This window comes from Biomphalaria glabrata, chromosome 7, assembly GCF_947242115.1.
Source record: "Biomphalaria glabrata chromosome 7, xgBioGlab47.1, whole genome shotgun sequence".
Lineage (NCBI taxonomy): Eukaryota > Metazoa > Mollusca > Gastropoda > Planorbidae > Biomphalaria > Biomphalaria glabrata.
The window spans coordinates 28,153,723-28,174,167 of record NC_074717.1 but is presented as its reverse complement, the minus strand read 5'-3'; the positions used below and the strand labels follow the sequence as shown (position 1 = coordinate 28,174,167).

At 34.1% G+C, this 20,445-nt stretch overlaps 1 protein-coding gene across 5 annotated transcripts in view; it reads left to right on the top strand.

The window, feature by feature from the left end:
* The window catches only part of LOC106076897 (zinc metalloproteinase nas-15-like), a 31,714-nt gene extending 11,747 nt beyond the window's left edge, over positions 1-19,967 (top strand). For 2 of the 5 annotated variants that reach the window (XM_056035031.1, XM_056035032.1), the window contains exons 5-20: positions 1,039-1,214; positions 2,057-2,177; positions 2,469-2,538; positions 4,865-5,068; positions 6,391-6,526; positions 6,918-7,031; positions 8,597-8,734; positions 9,524-9,601; positions 12,027-12,167; positions 12,535-12,708; positions 14,005-14,121; positions 15,318-15,533; positions 16,192-16,359; positions 17,939-18,070; positions 18,289-18,400; positions 19,343-19,966. In XM_056035031.1, coding sequence (XP_055891006.1) covers positions 1,039-1,214; positions 2,057-2,177; positions 2,469-2,538; positions 4,865-5,068; positions 6,391-6,526; positions 6,918-7,031; positions 8,597-8,734; positions 9,524-9,601; positions 12,027-12,167; positions 12,535-12,708; positions 14,005-14,121; positions 15,318-15,533; positions 16,192-16,359; positions 17,939-18,070; positions 18,289-18,400; positions 19,343-19,487 — 2,242 coding nt within the window. In that variant the 3' untranslated portion in view covers positions 19,488-19,966. Of the gene's footprint in view, positions 1-1,038; positions 1,215-2,056; positions 2,178-2,468; positions 2,539-4,864; positions 5,069-6,390; positions 6,527-6,917; positions 7,032-8,596; positions 8,735-9,523; positions 9,602-12,026; positions 12,168-12,534; positions 12,709-14,004; positions 14,122-15,317; positions 15,534-16,191; positions 16,360-17,938; positions 18,071-18,288; positions 18,401-19,342 lie in introns of all 5 variants that reach the window. The other 3 variants (XM_056035033.1, XM_056035030.1, XM_056035034.1) reach the window with 3 other exon arrangements.
* The last annotated feature ends 478 nt before the right edge of the window (positions 19,968-20,445 follow it).

Here is a 20,445-nt window from a genome sequence, read left to right as displayed (position 1 = left end):
AAACATTTTGTCTTATTATCCTGGTATTTGATACGCAACATTTTTTTTTTGTAGAATTTACTCTCAAAATGTTTAAATGTAATTAGACATTGCAAAATGTGTTCCTGAAATGAAAACTTATTACTATTACTAAACTTACTAATGCTAGATTCCTTGAAACCCAACAGCCACATGTATAGGATTTCTCCCAGCGCCTAAGATTAAGCAGAGACTCTTCGCTTGTCTGAAGGTTCTTCTATGGTCAATTGGTAAATACCATTCGGGATGTCTACATCGGTCAAATCGGCCACGGGTCTTCAGCAATCGAACAAGACTAATCTCAAGAATTTCCTTCATACTTATTATATTGTTAGCACCAATTTAAGGTGGGGAGACTGTTAACTCGCAATCGCTTAAATTATTGAGACTCCTCCCTTCCCCTTCTTCTTTTTTTTTGGAGTCGTTTGTCAGACGATTTAAATTGCCAAACGAGTCTGTTGAATGTTGGACATTAGGTTTGGAGGGCGATAAGGTAACCCACTGGGATCCAGCTTCGTTTTTTTTTGTAGACACACTTGCGGACATTTCTTCACCACGATGAAGTCCTGAGAGAGGAAATCCCACTTTGTTATTTTATACTGATCTCAGGTAAAACTTTAGCGAGTATACTCTATTCCTGGTCTCATCGTGGTACCTCTTGGAAATGTCTTTAAGATGAAAGGAATAAGCGAACAGGGAAAAAGAAAAGAAACCTCCAGTGTCCTAGATCAATTACATTGCATGTGAAGAAGAAAAGCTCACCAGCCCATGTGCCATCCACCACATCATTCCTCGTAAGGGTCACAACCTGCGGTGGCTGTCTTCTCATGGTTAGTGACGGTACATTGTAGGAATACGAAGAACTCCGTAATAGTTTACGCACATTGGGAAACAAATTATGTATAAGTGTTTCATCAGACTGAACTTAAAACTTGGTACCTGCATTAAGCTTACTCTTTTGTTTCTTTATGTTTCCATCTGAAGCTAATCTTGACGGTCTTTTGCTCTCTTGCTGCACAGAGAAATGTTCAAGATGGGCATGATGCCAGCACCTGATGGTGTTTCTCTGGATGAAAACTACTTTGCCAATTTAGCCAAGGACCAGACTTCCAGAAAGAAGAGAAAGGCTGCCAAAAGTACTACACTCCGATGGACAGAAGGCATCATACCATATTCTTTTGCAAGTGGACATTTCGGTATATACAAATTTCAAAGATAGTTTTGTCGTTGTGTGAAGCTTGTGACATAACCATAAGTGCTAAGGTTATTCTTGACCTTTTAAAGGAATGTACGGATCAGTTACTCTAGTCGTGCAACAAATAGTTAGCAATGAAAAGAAGGTCAAGAGCACAGAGAGTAGAACTCAGCTGTAGCTCGAAACACTTTGGAACTCTTTTTTTTTTCAAAGATAGGAGTGTTGGTGTTGTAATCGAGAGATCTCATTCTAGTCTGAGTTTGGTTTTACACAGCTTATATCATATCCCCCTGTCTGTCAAAAGTTTGAAAACGTTATTTCTCCCACACCAATCCTCAAATCAAGTTGACACTATTTGCAGTTATTTAAAGACGTAGGGTAGACAATACATGAATCAGTGGGAAAAAAAATTAGTCGATTAACTTACTGGCTATTTATCCCCTTGTTTGATACCAACAGTGGAAATTAATCCTTCTGTATTCACAGATATGGTTAAATATATCTGGTTTAGTCCCCTTAAATAATTGTGCACGTTATTTTTCCCACATCCAATCTCGGATCAAAATGAAACTTTAAATAATTATTTATTGTACTTACAAAAACATGAATCAATTGAAAAATTAACCAATTAGTGAATTCAGTATTGTTAATTATTTATTTTTTGATACTAAAAAGGGAAATAACTTCTACATTATTGACATATATAGTTGAAGGTGTGGATTTCCCCCCATCCTTTTTAGATTAGCCCTTTTTTATATATATTTTTTTTTAATTATTTTATTTTTTACAATTTATTTTTGATGTTGATGTTTGATGGATTTTATTCCTCGTTTCTGTGTCCAGACGAGAAGGAGCAGTACATGATGAGACGGGCTTTGACTGAGTGGGAGAGATATACATGTGTACAATTCAGACCTGCAACTAACCAAGACAGAAATAGTGTCCGATTCCAGAATGGCGTAGGGTAAGGCTGTAATAATTAGACTAAAACAGCTTTGTTATTAGAGGAAGTACACCATTTGGCCACTAGCTCGTGGTGTTCCGTGGGAAAAGCCGTATTGTTATTATCTAATGCTACCACCTCTAATCCATTTCATTTCCTGAGGAAATCCATTTCAAGAGGAAATGAGTGATGGTTAAGTAACTTCTAATTCCTCATGATTTCGGGAACCACTGGGAATGTGAGAATTATAGATAGGTGATTGCATTTGTAATTCATTGATTCGTTTAACTATTTCAAAAAATAAATCTTCAGGTGCAATTCACTACTTGGAATGGTTGGTGGTGTCCAGGATTTAAACCTACAGGCTCCAGGATGTAGATATGTAAGTACTCTCAACATTTTAATTAGGGTGTGCCATAACTTACTCTTTCAAACCAATAAATAAAAGCGCGTTCTGTACTTCTGCTAGTGATTGTTCACAATGGCTTAAGGTAGAGCAAATATTACAAAAGTGAAAGGTTTAGGTTTGATCCACCATTCTTTGGTTTACATTTACATTTAGTCATTTTGTTGTCATTTTTAAATCTTTTTGAGCTCAAACGTAAACAATCCGGTACATTAATTCAGGCTTTTCTTTCACATCTTACCAATGCCACATCTTACCAAAGTCACATTTTACCAAAGTCACATTTTACCAAAGTCACATCTTACCAAAGTCACATCTTACCAAAGTCACATCTTACCAAAGTCAGATCTTACCAAAGTCACATCTTACCAAAGTCACATTTTACCAAAGTCACATCTTACCAAAGTCACATCTTACCAAAGTCACATTTTACCAAAGTCACATTTTACCAAAGTCACATCTTACCAAAGTCACATCTTACCAAAATCTTACCAAACATTACTTTGACCCCCTCCCATATTCCTCCAGCTGCCCACCGAGATGAATGTTATTGCCTTACAACAGTGTTTCTCACACTTTGGACTAAAGTGTACCCTTTTATAATTTTGGTAACTCTGAATACCCCTCGCCTTGTATCTATGAAGAGAAGGAACATAATAAATGGGTATTTTTTTTAAACAGCCTGGTTCATGAGGTGCAACGCGTGCCTCTTCCAAAGTCTTCCCGAACCCCTCGGGGGTACGCTTACTTTGGGAAACACTGCCTTACAGCATAAACATGATGAGAAAAAGTAAAGATGCATCAGATCACATTCTTTCATCACCGAGGTTCACGAGAAAGTGTAGCTTCAGAACCACTGTACTTAGTAGGAGTCTCCTGAATGAAGTGTGTTATAGAAGTGAAGAAATGGTCTTCACACTTGATCTTGTTGGCCTGAAGGCGAGACAGAAAATATGTCTCCCGTTGTTTCAGTGTACGAACATTCACTACTCTATACTCATAACGCCTTGAGACTACATTATGTAGTTTAAAAGTGCTGTACTAATCAAATTAAATTATGATTATTATTGTCCTTGCGAACGGGGGTATGGACAGTCTAGAAGGACTTCTTATGGTCCGATAGCTACGCTGGGCAGGGCACGTATCCCGTATGGGAGGTCACTCACGAAGGCCGCGGGATAGGCCTACACATTTGATACCAAAAGAACATCTGCTGCCGAGGACAAACGCAGACGACGAAAAGAAAATCTAAATCTACCACCTGCGGACAATGGTTATGCTTGCCCTGGTTGTGGCAAAATATGTAGGTCACAGCTGGGGCTGCACAGCCACGGAAATACTGTATTCCTCACTAATCTTCGGAATCGAAGACAAGCCTTATTATTATTATTATTATTATTTTTATATACACAAATGACTACGACTATTCTAGTTCAGGTATGGACGCGATACTATAAAGTATACCTGGTAGGGAACTCCACAAACACATACCGTCTCCCAACATATACTATTTCCAAATGTTAATTGAATTGTTAGGCAGTACTGAGTGGACAGCCTGCCATATATATATTAACGTGATTGTGATTGAAACATATCGCACAGGAACCAAGTTTATATACATTGCAAATAGATTGACCGTTCAGATCGTTAGCTTTGACTCCTCAGAGAACATATTTCATTTGTATAGATCATACAGACAGAACTTTGCGGTGTTTTAAGTATACGACCTAGTTTGGGCCTAAAAACTGAAGGAGCTTCGTTATTTTTAAACAAAAACGCAACATAGCCAAGAGTGCTTGGAAAGACACTTTTTAGCTTGCTAAGCTTTGTCTAAATAACAAGGGGCAGGGTGCTTCGTGTAAACGATTAACGCAAAAGAGACTGAAACTCTATCGTACTTCGCCTAGGCCTCACCACAGACAATAATTCTAACCACTGTCATTTGCTGTACTCAGCTCACACCACGCAAATGTGAAGCTGACCTAGCTCCAGAAGCGTAGCTAGAGTGGGGAGGGATGGTAGAATTGGAAAATTCCCCCGGGCCCCAAATGAGTGTTCGAAATTCTTTTTTACATTAAATATTAAATATTACGCAAAATGCAGGAGCCCCCAAAGTAATCAATCCCGGGCCACCAAATGCTGCCAAATTTCTAGCTACGCCACTGCCTGGCGCACAACGAAATTTTTCGTGAGACGCTAGAAATAAATCATTTATTAATGTGTAATTTCCATTGATTGAATTTCCATTATCCACTATTGACAATGATACATTGGCTGACTCTGTTTATCTCTCATTGTCCAGAAAGGTCTGTACCTGCACGAGGTTGGTCACGCCATTGGCTTGGTTCACGAGCATCAGCTGCCTGACAGAGATAACTACATCTCAATTCTCTACCAGAACGTTCAGCCTCAGATGAGAGTCTGGTTTAACAAGTACACGCTGGACGTGGTAGACCAGATGAAGGTGCCATATGAGCTTTCCTCGGTCATGCATTACGGAATAACGGTGGGTGTAAATATGACATAGAAACAACTGAGTGTAAATATGTCATAGAAACAATAACATTTTAGATTCAATTTTTAAACATCTCTGATAAGGTGTTTACGGACTGTGTTATCTTTCTGTCTAAAACGTTCCCCCCTTCAGACCTTGTGGTCTATAGGGAAGATGATGTAAAGGTCATCTGTTTCTGTGGCCTACGGATAACGAGTGTGTCATGTGGCCTGCACAACTAGGGTCCGAAATTAAAAATCCCAGTCTTCACTGGGATTCGAGTCCCGGACCCCAGTTTGGAAGCCAAGAGTTTTACCGATCAGCCACCGCGCCTCCTTTCTAAGTTTAAATATTCCATTTCCTTTTATCATCTCATCATGTGATCGTTTTCTTTAGAGGTAGAGGTGCTATAACCAAATCTCTTTTCTTTAGAGGTAGAGGTGCTATAACCAAATCTCTTTTCTTTAGAGGTAGAGGTGCTATAACCAAATCTCTTTTCTTTAGAGGTAGAGGTGCTATAACCAAATCTCTTTTCTTTAGAGGTAGAGGTGCTATAACCAAATCTCTCCACTTTTCCTGTCAGCAGCTTGTTTTTAGTTGGATATCAAGAGAGAAGCCTGTCCATCCTTTATATTGTCCTGAAAACTTTTTTTTTTTTTTTTTTTGGGACGATCCTTTCTTTGTGCTCTCTTTATTGTATCTAGAAGGATTGGGTCGTGCCCTATGTTATGGCACTATTAGAAATTAGTTATTTGTTTCGTAAAGAGGAGAAATTTTGACTTAGAGACGATGACGCGACTAGTAATAATTAGACTAGGTTTTGAGCATAGACTATAGTCTATGGTTTTTAGAAAGAATAGCAAACTAGAAACCGATGTGGACATACTACTCTTGACATGCACTTAGAGATTTAACTTGGTGACCTTTTGCCTGTTTTATTAGAATTGCTATTTGAGAGTTTCCTTCGTTTGACTTATCTGCATTACTGCATAGCATAACACAAAGCGCGGAAGCGCCTATCACTTACAATGAATATGATATGAGTCTTATGACCAAGCCACTCAGCTTTCTTTTTCCTCTATATCGTTTGTACCCTTAGTGCTTGACTTTTAAAAGTACAAGTAACAAACTCATTTGTCTTCTTTTTCTGGTGTCTGTAGCACTTACTCTTCTTTCAGCCTCAGAGTTCAGTGTCCAACTTTCACAACCATAAAGACAAAGATATCACTAATAAATTTAATTAATAAATTCTCCCTCGATTCGTCGTCTACCTGCTCCATTTTATTCTGTGACCAAACATTACTCATGTTGTTGTTGTTATTTTTATTTCTAAGGCATTTTCAGTGGATGGACAGAAGCAGACTATCAGAGCCAATGACCAATCAAGACAAGATGAGATTGGTGAAGTCTATTTAAAGGAGTTGTCCTACACTGATGTCGAGATTGTTAACTTTATGTACAACTGCTCCAGTAAGTTTTTTGTCTTGGCCATTTTCAACAAGCTTATTTTTCATTTTTTTGTACACTTGTTCCATGTGGTGTACAAATTTTGTACAGCTGTTCTCTTCGGTTTGAAAAGAGGGCTTACCTAGAACTGTTAGATATTGCTCTATCGCTTCAAATTGTTTTTAAATAGATATAGAGTTCTTACCGTTGAATATGCAGATTTAACCTTTTTCCTTTAAGTTTTTATTGATTTTAAAATGATAGCAAAGATGCTGCTAAAAGATTAACTAGATAAAACGAAACCATTGTGAGTCTTTGTGAATATTTTTACATAGTACATGTTAACATTGTGTTAACAAAATTATTCTTTTTATTTTAAAAAGTTCTGAATTATATGTAATTTTATTCTTAATAGGACGCTGTCCTGATCCTAACAAATGTGGACCCACTGGACATCTAGACCAGAACTGTGAATGTATTTGCGAGGACGGAAGCTCTGATTGCGATAAAACAAAAACAACTAAAAACGGTAAATTGCTGTTATTTTTATCTCTAGATACTTATCTTATAAAATACAAATATTCCTTCAAAAAAAGATGATAATTGTTTCCTAAGCTTATCTTTGTGTTAAATGTAAATCTAGCCATTCATGTTAATTAGAGATTAAAACTGATAAGTAATTGATTGCCTGAATTAGGCAAGCCGTTCCATGCTTTAATGACATTAGGAAAGAAGTGTGATATTGTCCTAGCATATGGAAAAGAAAAGTGCTTTCATCTTTGTTTCTTCTTGAGTATTTTATTAAGCTGTATTTTTTTTTTATATTTGTAAGTTATGGTTCAGTAGGTTATTTTATTTATTGCTACTTTCATTTTAAAGAAGTTTATATCAACTCACTCTGTCTGTGTGGTAAAAAGTTTAAACATGTTTTTTCTCACATTTCCCACTTTCGTATGAAGTTAAAGCTTTGCAGCTTTGTACCTGACAAAACATGATTCAATCAAAATAAATATACAGATTAGTTAATTAATTATTAATTAATTAATTTGTTTGATATCGCTATAAGGGGAATTACTGCTCCTTAATTAGAGATGTAGATGCATGTGAGGTATACATGGATTTAAGTCCCATATTATGTTTTGACATGCTTTTTCTCCTATTTCCCATTCTCTGATCTAATTGAAACTTTGCACAATTATTCATAGTTGATGACAGTACACAAATCAATCCAAAAATTAACCAATTAGTTAATCAATCGGTACTAATTAAATTATTTTCTTTTATATGGCAGAAACCCCCTTATTTTTCATTTAAATGTAATTAGTAATTACCTAATTAGTAATTAAATTAGTAATTACCTTAGATAAGCTTTGTTATAAAAAAGTAATCTTTTTTTTGCTAGTTAGTATTTTGTTCTGAAGTGTCTTGAAGTTAAGATATTACACAACACTTATAGCTAATAATATGTTACAAAAGAATTTGCTGAGTTTCAATCTTTTTTTGAAGTTAATCCCAGTGCTCCTCAAACTGTGGGCATGACCCAGTTAACAGGAGCGTGAAGCCATTGTGTATATATTCAAAGACGAAAAAAAGATATCTTCATTGCAGATATGTTTGAAAATAGTTTGAATATTAACCAAGTAAAATGACATTAATATACAATGTTTAAAAAAATTAAAATATTTTAAATAACAGACATCGTTTAATAGTATGACACTTTTGCATGTTTTTTTTATATACTTTTATTTTTGGCACATCAGCACATTTTAGGCCATGTCGTGCCCTTTAATTTTTCAATGAATCTTTTCCTCTACTCTTTTGTTACTTAATTTGGCAAGCATTTCTATTTATATTTTGTTTATTTAAATTTCTGAAGCTTTAAGTGCTCTTCTCAACTCCAATTCTTGCTGGCTGGGTGTGAGGAACCTGCTTTAATTCCACAAAACTTTTGCACCTAAGGGAAATTGCAAAAGTTTCAGAAACATTGTTTCAAGCAGAAACAGACTTTATTTTGACATTGAATAATTATATTTTATAAAACTATTCTATTTCAATTTTAGCTTTAAAATATTGCAAACTTTCTGTTCTGTACAGCTCAATGTGTGAATGACTACAACAGCTGGGCCTGCTACATCTGGGCAAACCAAGGAGAATGTGAAAGAAACCCTAAGTACATGAAAGCCTACTGCAAGAAAGCTTGCGGTGAATGTGGAACTGGACCTAGAAGTCAAGGTGACTTGAAACTGGGTTTATTGAGCTGTAGATCTTGTTTTCAGATTAAAATCGCTCTAGAATAAAATGTTCAACTTTTCTGAGTAATGAAAAGTTTAAACCTCGGGCCATATATATTTCCATGGTAGATCCCATCGCCACAAAAAAAGTAATTGTCAAGGTCAGTGGAACCGAGCCTTAGTCTACAGCTTCAGAGGATAGTTTAAGAGGTGTGGTCAGCAAGGGGTGTGGTCAGCAGAACATCCTTTGAGCATCACTGTTTTAAATGAATTTGTAGGCCTTAAAGTTAAAATAGGCCTACATAATGTTTGCCGGCTTAATACGACCCTAATTCTAACTGCCCTTTAAAAAAGAGTGTTAGCTGCTCAAAACAAAAAAATTTTAGCCGCCCAACACAAGAATGACACAAAATCAATTAATCAACTACCAGAAATTTAATAACTCATAGACTGTAAGAGAGACGTGTTTTGACAACTATTGTCTTTCTAATAAGTATAAGTCAGCAGACATCTTCCAGAAAATGGCAGCTTGATGCCAAAGTATGTTTTTTTATATCTGAACTATTAAAATTGGTTGTCTGAAGTTTGACTGTAAACTAAAATTGTAGATAAAATTAATTCAAATAAATTGTTTAAATTCTAAAATATACGCCTATATTTTCAAAAAATAGTAGTAACTAGCCTAAGTCTCCTAATATTAAAAGTGATATTTGTAGGCTTCTAAACTACCACAAACTTTCCATTGCATTCTATTTGTATGTTTTTTAAACCAGTCATTTCGTGTACTCAGGTAAAAAATCTAGGCTCTGGTCTTGGACATGGTTTCCATTAATGACCAAAATGTTACCAAAACAATTAAGAAACATAGGTGAGCTTATTTGTTACAAATACTGAGCTTGGATGTTGTTTGATATTTGAAGGTGCTTTTTCACTAAATGCTTCATTGGTGCCGGTAGTAAGTATTAACCAATGTTTGTTATTGGAGATTTTCAGGATAAATGTCTATCCATCTTTGTTTGGCTTTTGATTTTGAAAATCGGGTCTACATTCTTGAAGCAATGAAATACAGTAACATATGAAAGGAAGAGATAGAGAAATGTGGTGGTATTATTAGGAAAACATAACATATGAAAGGAAGAGATAGAGAAATGTGGTGGTATTATTAGGAAAACATAATATATGAAAGGAAGAGATAGAGAAATGTGGTGGTATTATTAGGAAAACATAACATATGGAAGGAAGAGATAGAGAAATGTGGTGGTATTATTAGGAAAACATAATATATGAAAGGAAGAGATAGAGAAATGTGGTGGTATTATTAGGGAAACAATATATGAAAGGAAGAGATAGAGAAATGTGGTGGTATTATTAGGAAAACATAACATATGGAAGGAAGAGATAGAGAAATGTGGTGGTATTATTAGGAAAACATAACATATGAAAGGAAGAGATAGAGAAATGTGGTGGTATTATTAGGAAAACATAATATATGAAAGGAAGAGATAGAGAAATGTGGTGGTATTATTAGGAAAACATAACATATGGAAGGAAGAGATAGAGAAATGTGGTGGTATTATTAGGAAAACATAACATATGAAAGGAAGAGATAGAGAAATGTGGTGGTATTATTAGGAAAACATAACATATGAAAGGAAGAGATAGAGAAATGTGGTGGTATTATTAGGAAAAGAAAAATGTAAGAAGATAACAAGAGGAAGACTGAGAAATTTTGTGATAAATAAACAGATTAACATTTTCAAGGACACTATTTCGCTGTCATCAACAAAAGGATAAAAAAATATGTTTAAACTACAATGGAAAGTGTGTAAAGCTTTGATTTTCCAGTGCTAAAAAAGTGCACACTACTCAGGCCTATCTTAGACAATGCATTGATTAGCAACACTTCCTTATATTAGAGTTTGTACACCAGATACACTAAAAGCTAGTTTATTTTGAGTTGTCCACCAAAGATGAAAATCTCTAATAGATGTTGTAATATCCCTTGCTAAAATTGTCATGTTGGCATGCTCTTTTATAGAAGGTGAAATTGTTGATTCCATGATGTGTGTTTATTTTTTATGTTTTGTATGTTGACCTAAAAACTAAAACAATTAAGTTTATTGATAGCATGATCTGTTATATCATTTTAACATAGACTCTATAGTAGCCTATATGTGATCTGTAGACGTACATTATTAGGTTGGTGTCATGATGATCAGCATGTTTTGTTATAGAATATTATAGATTAATATAAATGATTGATATTATGATGTATATCGCTAATTTTAATCAATTAACTTTATCTTAAGTTAACTATATACAGAAAATTGGCAAATCATTACCATGGTTTGTTCAATGATACTCTTGTATGCCTAATATTGTTTGCCTGAACTGCAATGTTAATATAGGCTAAGTCTGATCATTGCAGATTTGTATTCCACAATGAACATGTGAGAGCATATTCTGATCTTTTTTCTAGATAAGAATTCAACAAAAATCTTAATTTAATAATTACATCTAGACTAGAGTCCATATTGAGATATTGCCCAAACATTACTTTATGATATTCCAGGAAATCATAAACAAAAAATGGCATGTTTGCAATGAATGTAGGCCTAATATACTCCTCATTGATCTAAGTTTTTCTTTTGGCCATTAGCAAAGTCACAAAATCCCTACTTTGTGTTTATGGTTTGTTGGCCTACTTACTGATATATTATAGCTAACTGCTAGTTGCCATGGTTATATTTGTACGTCTCACTCAACTGGAAGTAAGGTTTTTCTTTTCTTTTCAAACTAATCCACTATCCAGTAAACTTAAAGGCAAATTAATAGTTGTATGGTAAACAATGAAAAAAGTAATTTAAGTCTATTAATATTTTAAGTTGACCTAGTTTTCTGTATTGTTGCTTAATTTAACACTTCATATGTTAATCATATAGTATAAGTGTGATTTTTGGTAAATTGTTATGTATTGTGTTTTGCCCTTTTTTTTTTTTAACTTGGTAACAAAATATTATAATATTTGGATTTTTTTTTACATTTATAATTTAGATCTAGTAGAGCTATTAAAATAATTTTGCTAATAAGAAATGGCCATATTCTTGTTAAAAAAAAAAAAGCAACAAGGAAAGTATAATAATACCAAATCTAGAATCTAGATAGTATGACAATTTTGACTTTTAAAATCATTAGATCTGTAGATCTATAAATCTAATAGATTTTACATAAATGAAAAATGATAATTTTACCAATGAAAATATTTGGTCTTTCTGTACTTATCATGTGACCAGGACCTTGCAAAGATTTCTACTCGCCCCAGAAATGCAAAACATGGAAAGAAAGAGGAGACTGCTCAACCAACACAAGGTGGATGATCAACAATTGTCAAGCTACATGTGGTTTGTGTGGAGATGTTGCCACACGCCCTCAGTGTAAGGTTTAAAGTAATTTAGTCATTTTTACACCACTTCTTCATTTAAATGTTCTAGGTTACAAAATTACAAATCCATTCATGGTTTGACTTACCTCTTTGTTTTTATATGACTTAAACTTTAGTTTAGTTTTAGAAAACATAAAGTTATAAGGATACTACTCCACCCATAAGCCTAGGTTTCTTTTTTAATAGAAAAGTATCAATTCAATATATACTGTTGCATAATGAAAGCAAAAGATTTTTCTAATTGCATTTTATACCTAGGCCTATATTTAGATCTAAACTTTATTTTAAGAAAATCTTTTTATTTCTATGTTATCTAAGGTCTCCAATACTACTGCTTTATTTATTTACTCTTTTTCCAGTTAACTGTAGCAACATTCATATAGACACTCAGAAATGTGAGGAATGGGCCAAGATGGGTGAGTGTGTGGTCAATGCCCAGTGGATGTTTGACAACTGTAAAAAGTCTTGTGGCATGTGTCTGGATAAGGAGGTGACTGGTGGGGGAACAGACAATAGTGTGGATGAGGACAAATGTAAGTACTGCTTTTGTTGAGGTCACTTTGCCACTAGGAATGCAGAGCCAAAAAAAAGAGGTCAAAGAAAGTATAAATGTTATACTAGATAAAAGAAATATAACTGCTCATAGAAATGACTTCATAGTTTTCTTCAGTCTATGTTGAATTTTTAAATATTCCTGGTACTTTACCTTTACCTATCCCTTAGTCTGTTGGACCGTTGGGGCACCAAGCAAGACTTGTCGACTGTCTTTCTCCATTCCTCCCTGTCTTTTGCATGTTTAAAACCTCTTTCAATGGTAGGCTCTTCCATTCTTTTATGTTTCTGGTACTATAATATTACGGGTAAATATTCTTAATGACCCAAAGGCCTGAATAAAAATGTTGAAAGGAAACTAAAATGTGTATTTCCCTGGTGAATTATGTGGGTTATCTAGCAATCACAAAAAAAAAAAAGAAATTAGGAAGCAAAGGTTGAGCTATTTACATAGAGTGACCATTCCTAACAAAGAAGACAACATCAATTTTCTCCTTATAACTCAAAACAGGAAACACAACATTAAATTAAAATCTAAATATAATAAACCTTTTGCATCTAACCCACCTACCAATTTTTGTTAAACATATCCCTTTAGAATATCACAAAACTTACTCTGCCTCAGACACACCCTTTTCTTCATCAACTCAGCATAACCCAAACTCTGTATTGCCTTTGGGGAACAATGAGAAGAACAGCAAACTACTTTTCCTAGGTTCAGAGGGCAAAAGAGCTTAAAGTTTAGTAGCCAAAAGCCAACAGTACCAGGAAGAAATAGACTTCTTGTTGAAAATTCAAATGGAGGCACGCTGGCTGAGCGGTAAAGCACTTGGCTTTTGAACCAGAGGTCCCAGTTTGAATCCTGGTTTGAATCCTGGTGAAGACTGGGATTTTTAATTTCAGGATCTTTGGGCGCCTTTGAGTCCACCCAGTACCTGACATTAGTTAGGGAAAAGTAAAGGCGGTTGGTCATTGTGCTGGCCACATGACACTCTCGTTAACCATGGACCACAGAAACAGATGACCTTTACATCATCTTCCCTATAGACCACAAGGTCTGAAAGGGGAACTTTACTTTTTTTTTAATGGAGAAAGATGCTGACATGGCAAAATGTCAAAAGCAGTTGATTTTTTTTTTAAATAATTCACATAAAATGAGAGAAAAATGATATTAAATGACAAACATTTTATAAACTTTTTTTTAATATAAAAGAATATATATATATATACATATGTATAAAGTCTTTTCATTCATCAGTGCCTTGTTTCTATTTCAGTGGAATGTGTAGATACACATGAGAACTGTAAGTCATGGGCTGATAATGGAGAGTGTCAGGCCAACCCAAGCTGGATGATTAACAACTGTAGAAAGTCTTGTGAGAAATGTGAAGATGGTAAGTCATTTGAAGAGATAGACATGTGGATTCAGAGATGCCATTGATATAAGTCAAACACTACTAAAATGCAATAAAATGACACAGAGTAGACGTAACTTTCTTTATTTTAATTCTTTTCTCAAACCTGAAACAATAAATATAGATAAAGAAAATACAATTCAGACAAAGGATACACACTAATATTAGAAATGATGAAATAAACTAACTAACTTTGTATCTTAAGTAGCTCTCACAATTTTAGTCCCTTACTCTGACTACCAAAAAAAAGCTTCAACTACCTCCTTAAATAGTCTCATCCCCAACTACCTCCTTAAATAGTCTTGTCCCCAACAATCTCTAGAACCTTCCTCTCATGCCTACTCTATCTTAACCTTCACTTTTCTTTTCCCACTTACACATGTAAGCGTGACAATTATAAAGTAGAAAAGGTAGAAACAAAAAAAAAACATCTGCTAAATAGACGCTGGAAAATATGCAAAATAAACGCCTGAGTTTTATCACTAAGGAATAGTCATATTAACTAGTTACCAGAGTTACACCTTTGGTGAAATCACTAAATTTATAAATACTGTAGAACAGAAGACCAAAAGAAATACATAAATAAATAACTAACTTGTAAATTTTGCATGTAATGTTAAAGAGAAACTGGGGTATAAATGTATATCTTGTGTGCTATTGTACAAATGTTTGCTCTAATCATGTATTGTTTTTTGTTATGCACAATTGTAAAACAAATTTCCTCACGGATAATAAAGATTATTATTATTATTATGTTAGAAACAAATGAGTATACATTTTCTGGCACTGCCAGGGTCGAGTTTCGCTAAAGAGAAACAAAATTCATTATAGTCCCTTTATCAGTGTCCACAGAGGAATTATTATTATTATTAAAACACTAAACCATAACTTACAAAAACAAAACCTAAAAAGTACTCAAAAAGAACAAAAACAAAATGCACATTTCTTTTTTCTATTTGCTAGGACTCCATGACCAATTTATAAATGTATTCTTGTGTTTCCATGAATCAGCCAGGAAAACTCAGATTATTCTCTAATTAATATGAATGATTGGTTAACATATAGATCTGTGTGTCTTTTTTGAAGGAACATTTATAAAAGAAGATATTAGTTTAATCTAAGTTGAAATCTATAATACTTTACATTTTACTGTTATGTTTATCCTATACATTTAGGTTCATGTAAAAATCTGTATGATGATGTCCAGTGTGAAATATGGTCCCAGAAACTGGAATGTCTGAGTAACCCAGAATGGATGATGAAGCACTGTACAAAGGCTTGTGGAACTGGTAAATGTGCCGGAGTGACCACATCAGCTACAGTTACCACAAGAAGACCTGGTAGTGGATTTACCAAATCAACAGCTAGACCTGTGGTGACCACAACTTCCTGTAAGAATGTATAATTAGCTGACTTCTATGAAGGAGCCACTGCTTACTCTTTTTTGCATGATTTAAACAATTTTAGTTGACAAATATGTAGCTTGCATCATGATGAACAACCCTAAATGTTAATCCATTATTTCTTATGAATAGATGTAAATTACTTATTAGAACTGGGTAGTATTAATTATCCTATCTATAACTGGGTTACAAGTGTATTTTTTTAAAGTTTAAAAGCAGATGGGTATTTTTTTACTATTAAATGTAAAGTACATGTTGTACTGACACTGTCCAAGATAATTTTATTTCTACAAGTTTACTGAAGTAATCACATATACCATGTGATTTTCAACTCAGTACTCTGTCCTGGCTATATAACTAAAAATCTCTCTTAAAAAAAAAAAAAAAAAGTTTAAAATGCCACAATAAGTATTGCTATTTACTTCCCTTCTATTGAAATAGTCCTTCTTTTTATAGCCATCTTCATGCTGCAGAACTGTAGGCTCTTGTACAATCAATGTCCTGGCAAAGTATAGAGGTTATGGAGTCCAATCTTTGCTTTGAAAAGCTGGCCACATACATATTCACTGTGTAGTCTTTTATAAAACATCATATTACTAGATTATTTCTTTATGTCATCACATGATTTGTCTAATTATATCCATAGCTACTTGCAATAATCTGCATAATTCGGACACTGAATGCCAGATATGGGCTAAGAACGACCACTGCCACATCAATCCCCGTTGGATGAACAAGAACTGCTACAAAGCATGCTCTGGCTGTGATGGATCGACCATACTGACCACTACACCTACACTGGTCACTGGCACAGGTGTGTTGGCCTGACAATATGTATTGAAGTTCAAATTTAAATCTGTTAATGCTATAGTTTCTTTGCTTCACTTGTGGTCAAGGATGGTAATGCTAATGTGACATGAATAATCCATTTTATTGCAAGAAAAAATATCATGTCATGTTGACTGAACATTTTGTAGAACAAGAAAAAAATTTCAAGCAGGATATGTGTAAAATTAAATCATACTAGTCGACCCACAGTGTAGCATACACCGTTATTTTGCAGGGCTGGCCTTAGGCCAATGCAACCTATGTGACCACTGTGGGCCCTGCACTTTCAAAGGACCCACGCTAATTCTAGGTGTAAATTATTAAATTAAAACAGAATTCCCGCAGCCTCCTGATTTACCAGGAGCTCCTTAAAATCTCCTGAAATTGCAAAATATACGAAAAAGTCATGGAATGGAAATCTCGAGAAATTATTAAAATCTTTTGAGAACTAAAAAAAAAAATTTCCTGAAATATATAGACAAAATATTGTCATTTTGGGGTGTCATTTCAAAATAGAAAACGCCAATCCTACGCACGATGAAAAAAAGGCATTGTGGAATCTGGTGAAAGAAGCTTCTGGTGCCTCAAACTAATGAAGAATTACTTGAGGTCAACAATTGTCGAAGATAGATTGAAACATTTGGTAATTCTTGCTATTGAGCGTGATCTATGTAGGAAACAGAATTTTTATGATATACTGTATGGCTTCGCTACACGCTAGGCTCGTAAAGTAATTCTGTAGGTAGTAAAGAATGGATAAAATGCAAAGAGGAATGTATTTTCTAATACAAATTCTTAATTTTCACTTATTATCTGTATCCCTACCCAAACTTGGACCCCGCCAAATCGGTTTCGCATAGAGCCCCACAACGGTTGAGCCCGGCCCTGCTATTTAGTGATGGGTGAATACAGAGTAGATTACTTGTTCTCCTCGCCCCCCCCCCCCTCCTTTTTTTGGCCGCTAAAACTACATGGGGTAGAAATAAAAAAGAGTGATCTTTCCATGACCTCTTGGTCACAACGGTTAAGTCGGCCCTGCTATTTTGTGACGGGTGAATACTACTTGTTCTCCCCCCCCCCCCCTCTTTTTTGTTTTTGTAGGGTAACTCTGACTTGTAGAAATAAAAGAGTGATCTTTCCTTTACTTCTTGTCCAAACTCTTGAGCCATGAAGAGAATTATATATAGAGATTGATAAGCACAATTGAATTCAAATACAATGGATTATGATATCAAGTGTAGTTAAACAAGAAAAACACATTAAGAAAATAGTTCAAAGTTTATGGCTGATATTCATCCATCCAAAGATACAAAAATTTTGATTGTAAATTTGTTTATTCATTAGATATGCATTTCTTTTTTGTCATCCTGTGCAGTCATTTGTACCAGCCTTTTAAGAGCATCATCAGTCCTTTTCCTTGTCTCCAATTGTATTTCATTCATTATCTTCATTGTTTCTGATTTTTTAAGTTCTTTGATCACTAGTTGACAATCAAAGCACATCCAACTGATTAAAACATTTGTTGAACTAATACTTCTATTACAATAACAACATTTTTTCCCCAGTTTCAGTGATCACAGGAGATCAGTGTGAAGACATGAATGAAGGCTGTCCTGGGTGGGCTAGAGATGGTTATTGTGACAGTAATCCTAGATATAACTTGATCTACTGTAAGAAATCTTGCAATAATTGTAATGGTAAGTGTATGATATTCCTACTTTCATTATAACAAAGAAAACCAATGACTTCATTAATTGAGGTTAGGTCCTAATTAACATGAATGACTAGATTAACATATGGGTACACTTAGGACATAATTCTCTTCTTTTTTTAATTATAAAATTGTGTTTTTTTAATCCTATAGAATTAAGAGTCAGTCTGAAAAAAAAATTATTTGATCAATGTTTTTTCTTAGGTTGTAGAGATACTGAAGTGTTATGTTCTGTTTGGGCCAAAGATGGCCACTGTGAGAGAAATGCTCGTTTCATGATGAGACATTGCCAGAAATCCTGCCAGGCCTGTCTAATGTAAACAATATTCTACTTTTACTGACCAGCGGGCACTACTTATGGAACTTGTCACTTTGCTTCTGCTTGGATAGCACACACACTTATTTGTAATGTCATTTCTCAATTTGTTCAAACTGCTTCAGACCAAATAGATAGCAATTTTTTTTCTTGTCTTTTTTGTTTTGTCTTTCTCTCTTTGTCTCTCTCTCTTTATTCTCTCATGAGCATCTCTTTGTTTCTCTTTCTGTCCTTGTCTCTTATATCTGTTTCTCTCATTCAGCCTCTTTCTGTTCTTTTATTTTATATACTATTCTTCTGTATATACTGTAAATATCAATTGAACTTATATTTATATATATATATATAGAGAGAGAGAGAGAGATGCTTTAATTTCATGTGTAAATTACTTCAATAGCATGTCACATTGAACTTCTGGTATCTTGGTAAGATTTAAGCTCTTCAAATACAAAAGTAAGTTTTAATACATTCATATTTTGTACTTTATTGATTTTAATCAAAACTCTAATTCATGCATGACTTCCTAATCTCATTACTATCAGCTCCATGTATTGGCTTTCTAATGTACATCACGATTTGTATCCAGTTTAAATTATAATAGGACTATTTAAAAACAATTTAGAAAATGTATGAAATATGGTATGTTGTTTTTGACTATATTTAACTTGGAAGTAAACTATCTCTACCTAATGTGCTTTAAGTGTAAAATTATAGTAATTAGTTCAGTAATTCACGTAAACAGAAACAATTAACCTACAATCCTTAAAAAACAATTCACTATTTTCATTAGCATGAAAATAATAAGATTGCTGTGGTATAGTTTTGAAATGAGTTAAAAAATAGTTTAATTTGTAAGCTGAATGGACAAGCACGTTTTAAGAGTAGTGACCATGTATTCATTGTTTGTGTGTCTTGTATTCAGATTGTTCTCTGTCACTGCAGGTATGAGGCCTTAGATCAACTAAAGCCTGTTGACAGTGTTACTACTCCAAAAGCTAATGGGAATGCTGCCGTAGCCTTAGTGTCCTCATTGTGGTCTTTGATATTAATGCCTGTGTCAGTTACTTACTTCAAATATCTTTTGTAAATATTTGATAGTTGTTAACTAAATTTAAATAATTGAATATTTTTTGCATTATTATATTATTTATTATCATTTCAAAAATGTGTCTCTTATTTTGCCAGTAGGCAAAGTGGGAGGATAAATATGATTAAAGAAATATAGACACACCTCTTTTTTTCCCTTTTTAATCAGTTTGGATAGTTTCCCCCCCCCCTCTTTTTTTCCCCTAACATCCTAACACCAATCACAATGTATATTTAATTACATATTGCTATTGAAGAAAATGAAACATTATTATGAAACATCAATTCTAGCAGCCAATCGACCTACATCTGTTTGCTGAAGACTGAATAATGAGGGAAAAAAAAGTTTAAAAAGTAGACTGAATAAGCAAGAAAAAGTATGTTGCAAAATGTAAATCATAAACAATCATATTAAAACATATTTCACTTTCATCTAAGGTTTTATTGATGTTGTAAAATAATAAAGATTTGTATAAATCAAATAGACTTGTTGCAGTTTGTTTTTTTCTAGCAATTTTCACATAATTTTGGTAGGGGTCATCTTATATATGATTAGTTCCTACATGTGTTCCTAGTTCAATCTAGTCATGCATGTTAGCCAATGACTTGAATTCTGCCAAGTCACTGGTTTTCCTGGCTGGCTCAAGCAACCCATTCCTTGCTCTAATAGTACCATGGAAGAAGCATATGGAACAAGGAATGTACCTTTATCTGTGTTTTCTGAGTATTTTATTAGGTTTCGTATTTGAAGATTATTTATGGTTCAATGTTTTATGTATAGTTGCTACTATACTTTTAAGTCTTCTATCCTGAAGGCTTTCTAAATTTTACTGATTTTACTAAAGGTGTTACTCTAGTCAAATGTGAATATTCGTTTATTATGAATCTCACTGCTCTATTTTGTGTCTGTTCCAGTTTCTTAATCTTTTCTTGAGTTGAAGGGTCCCAGAGGATGCTTA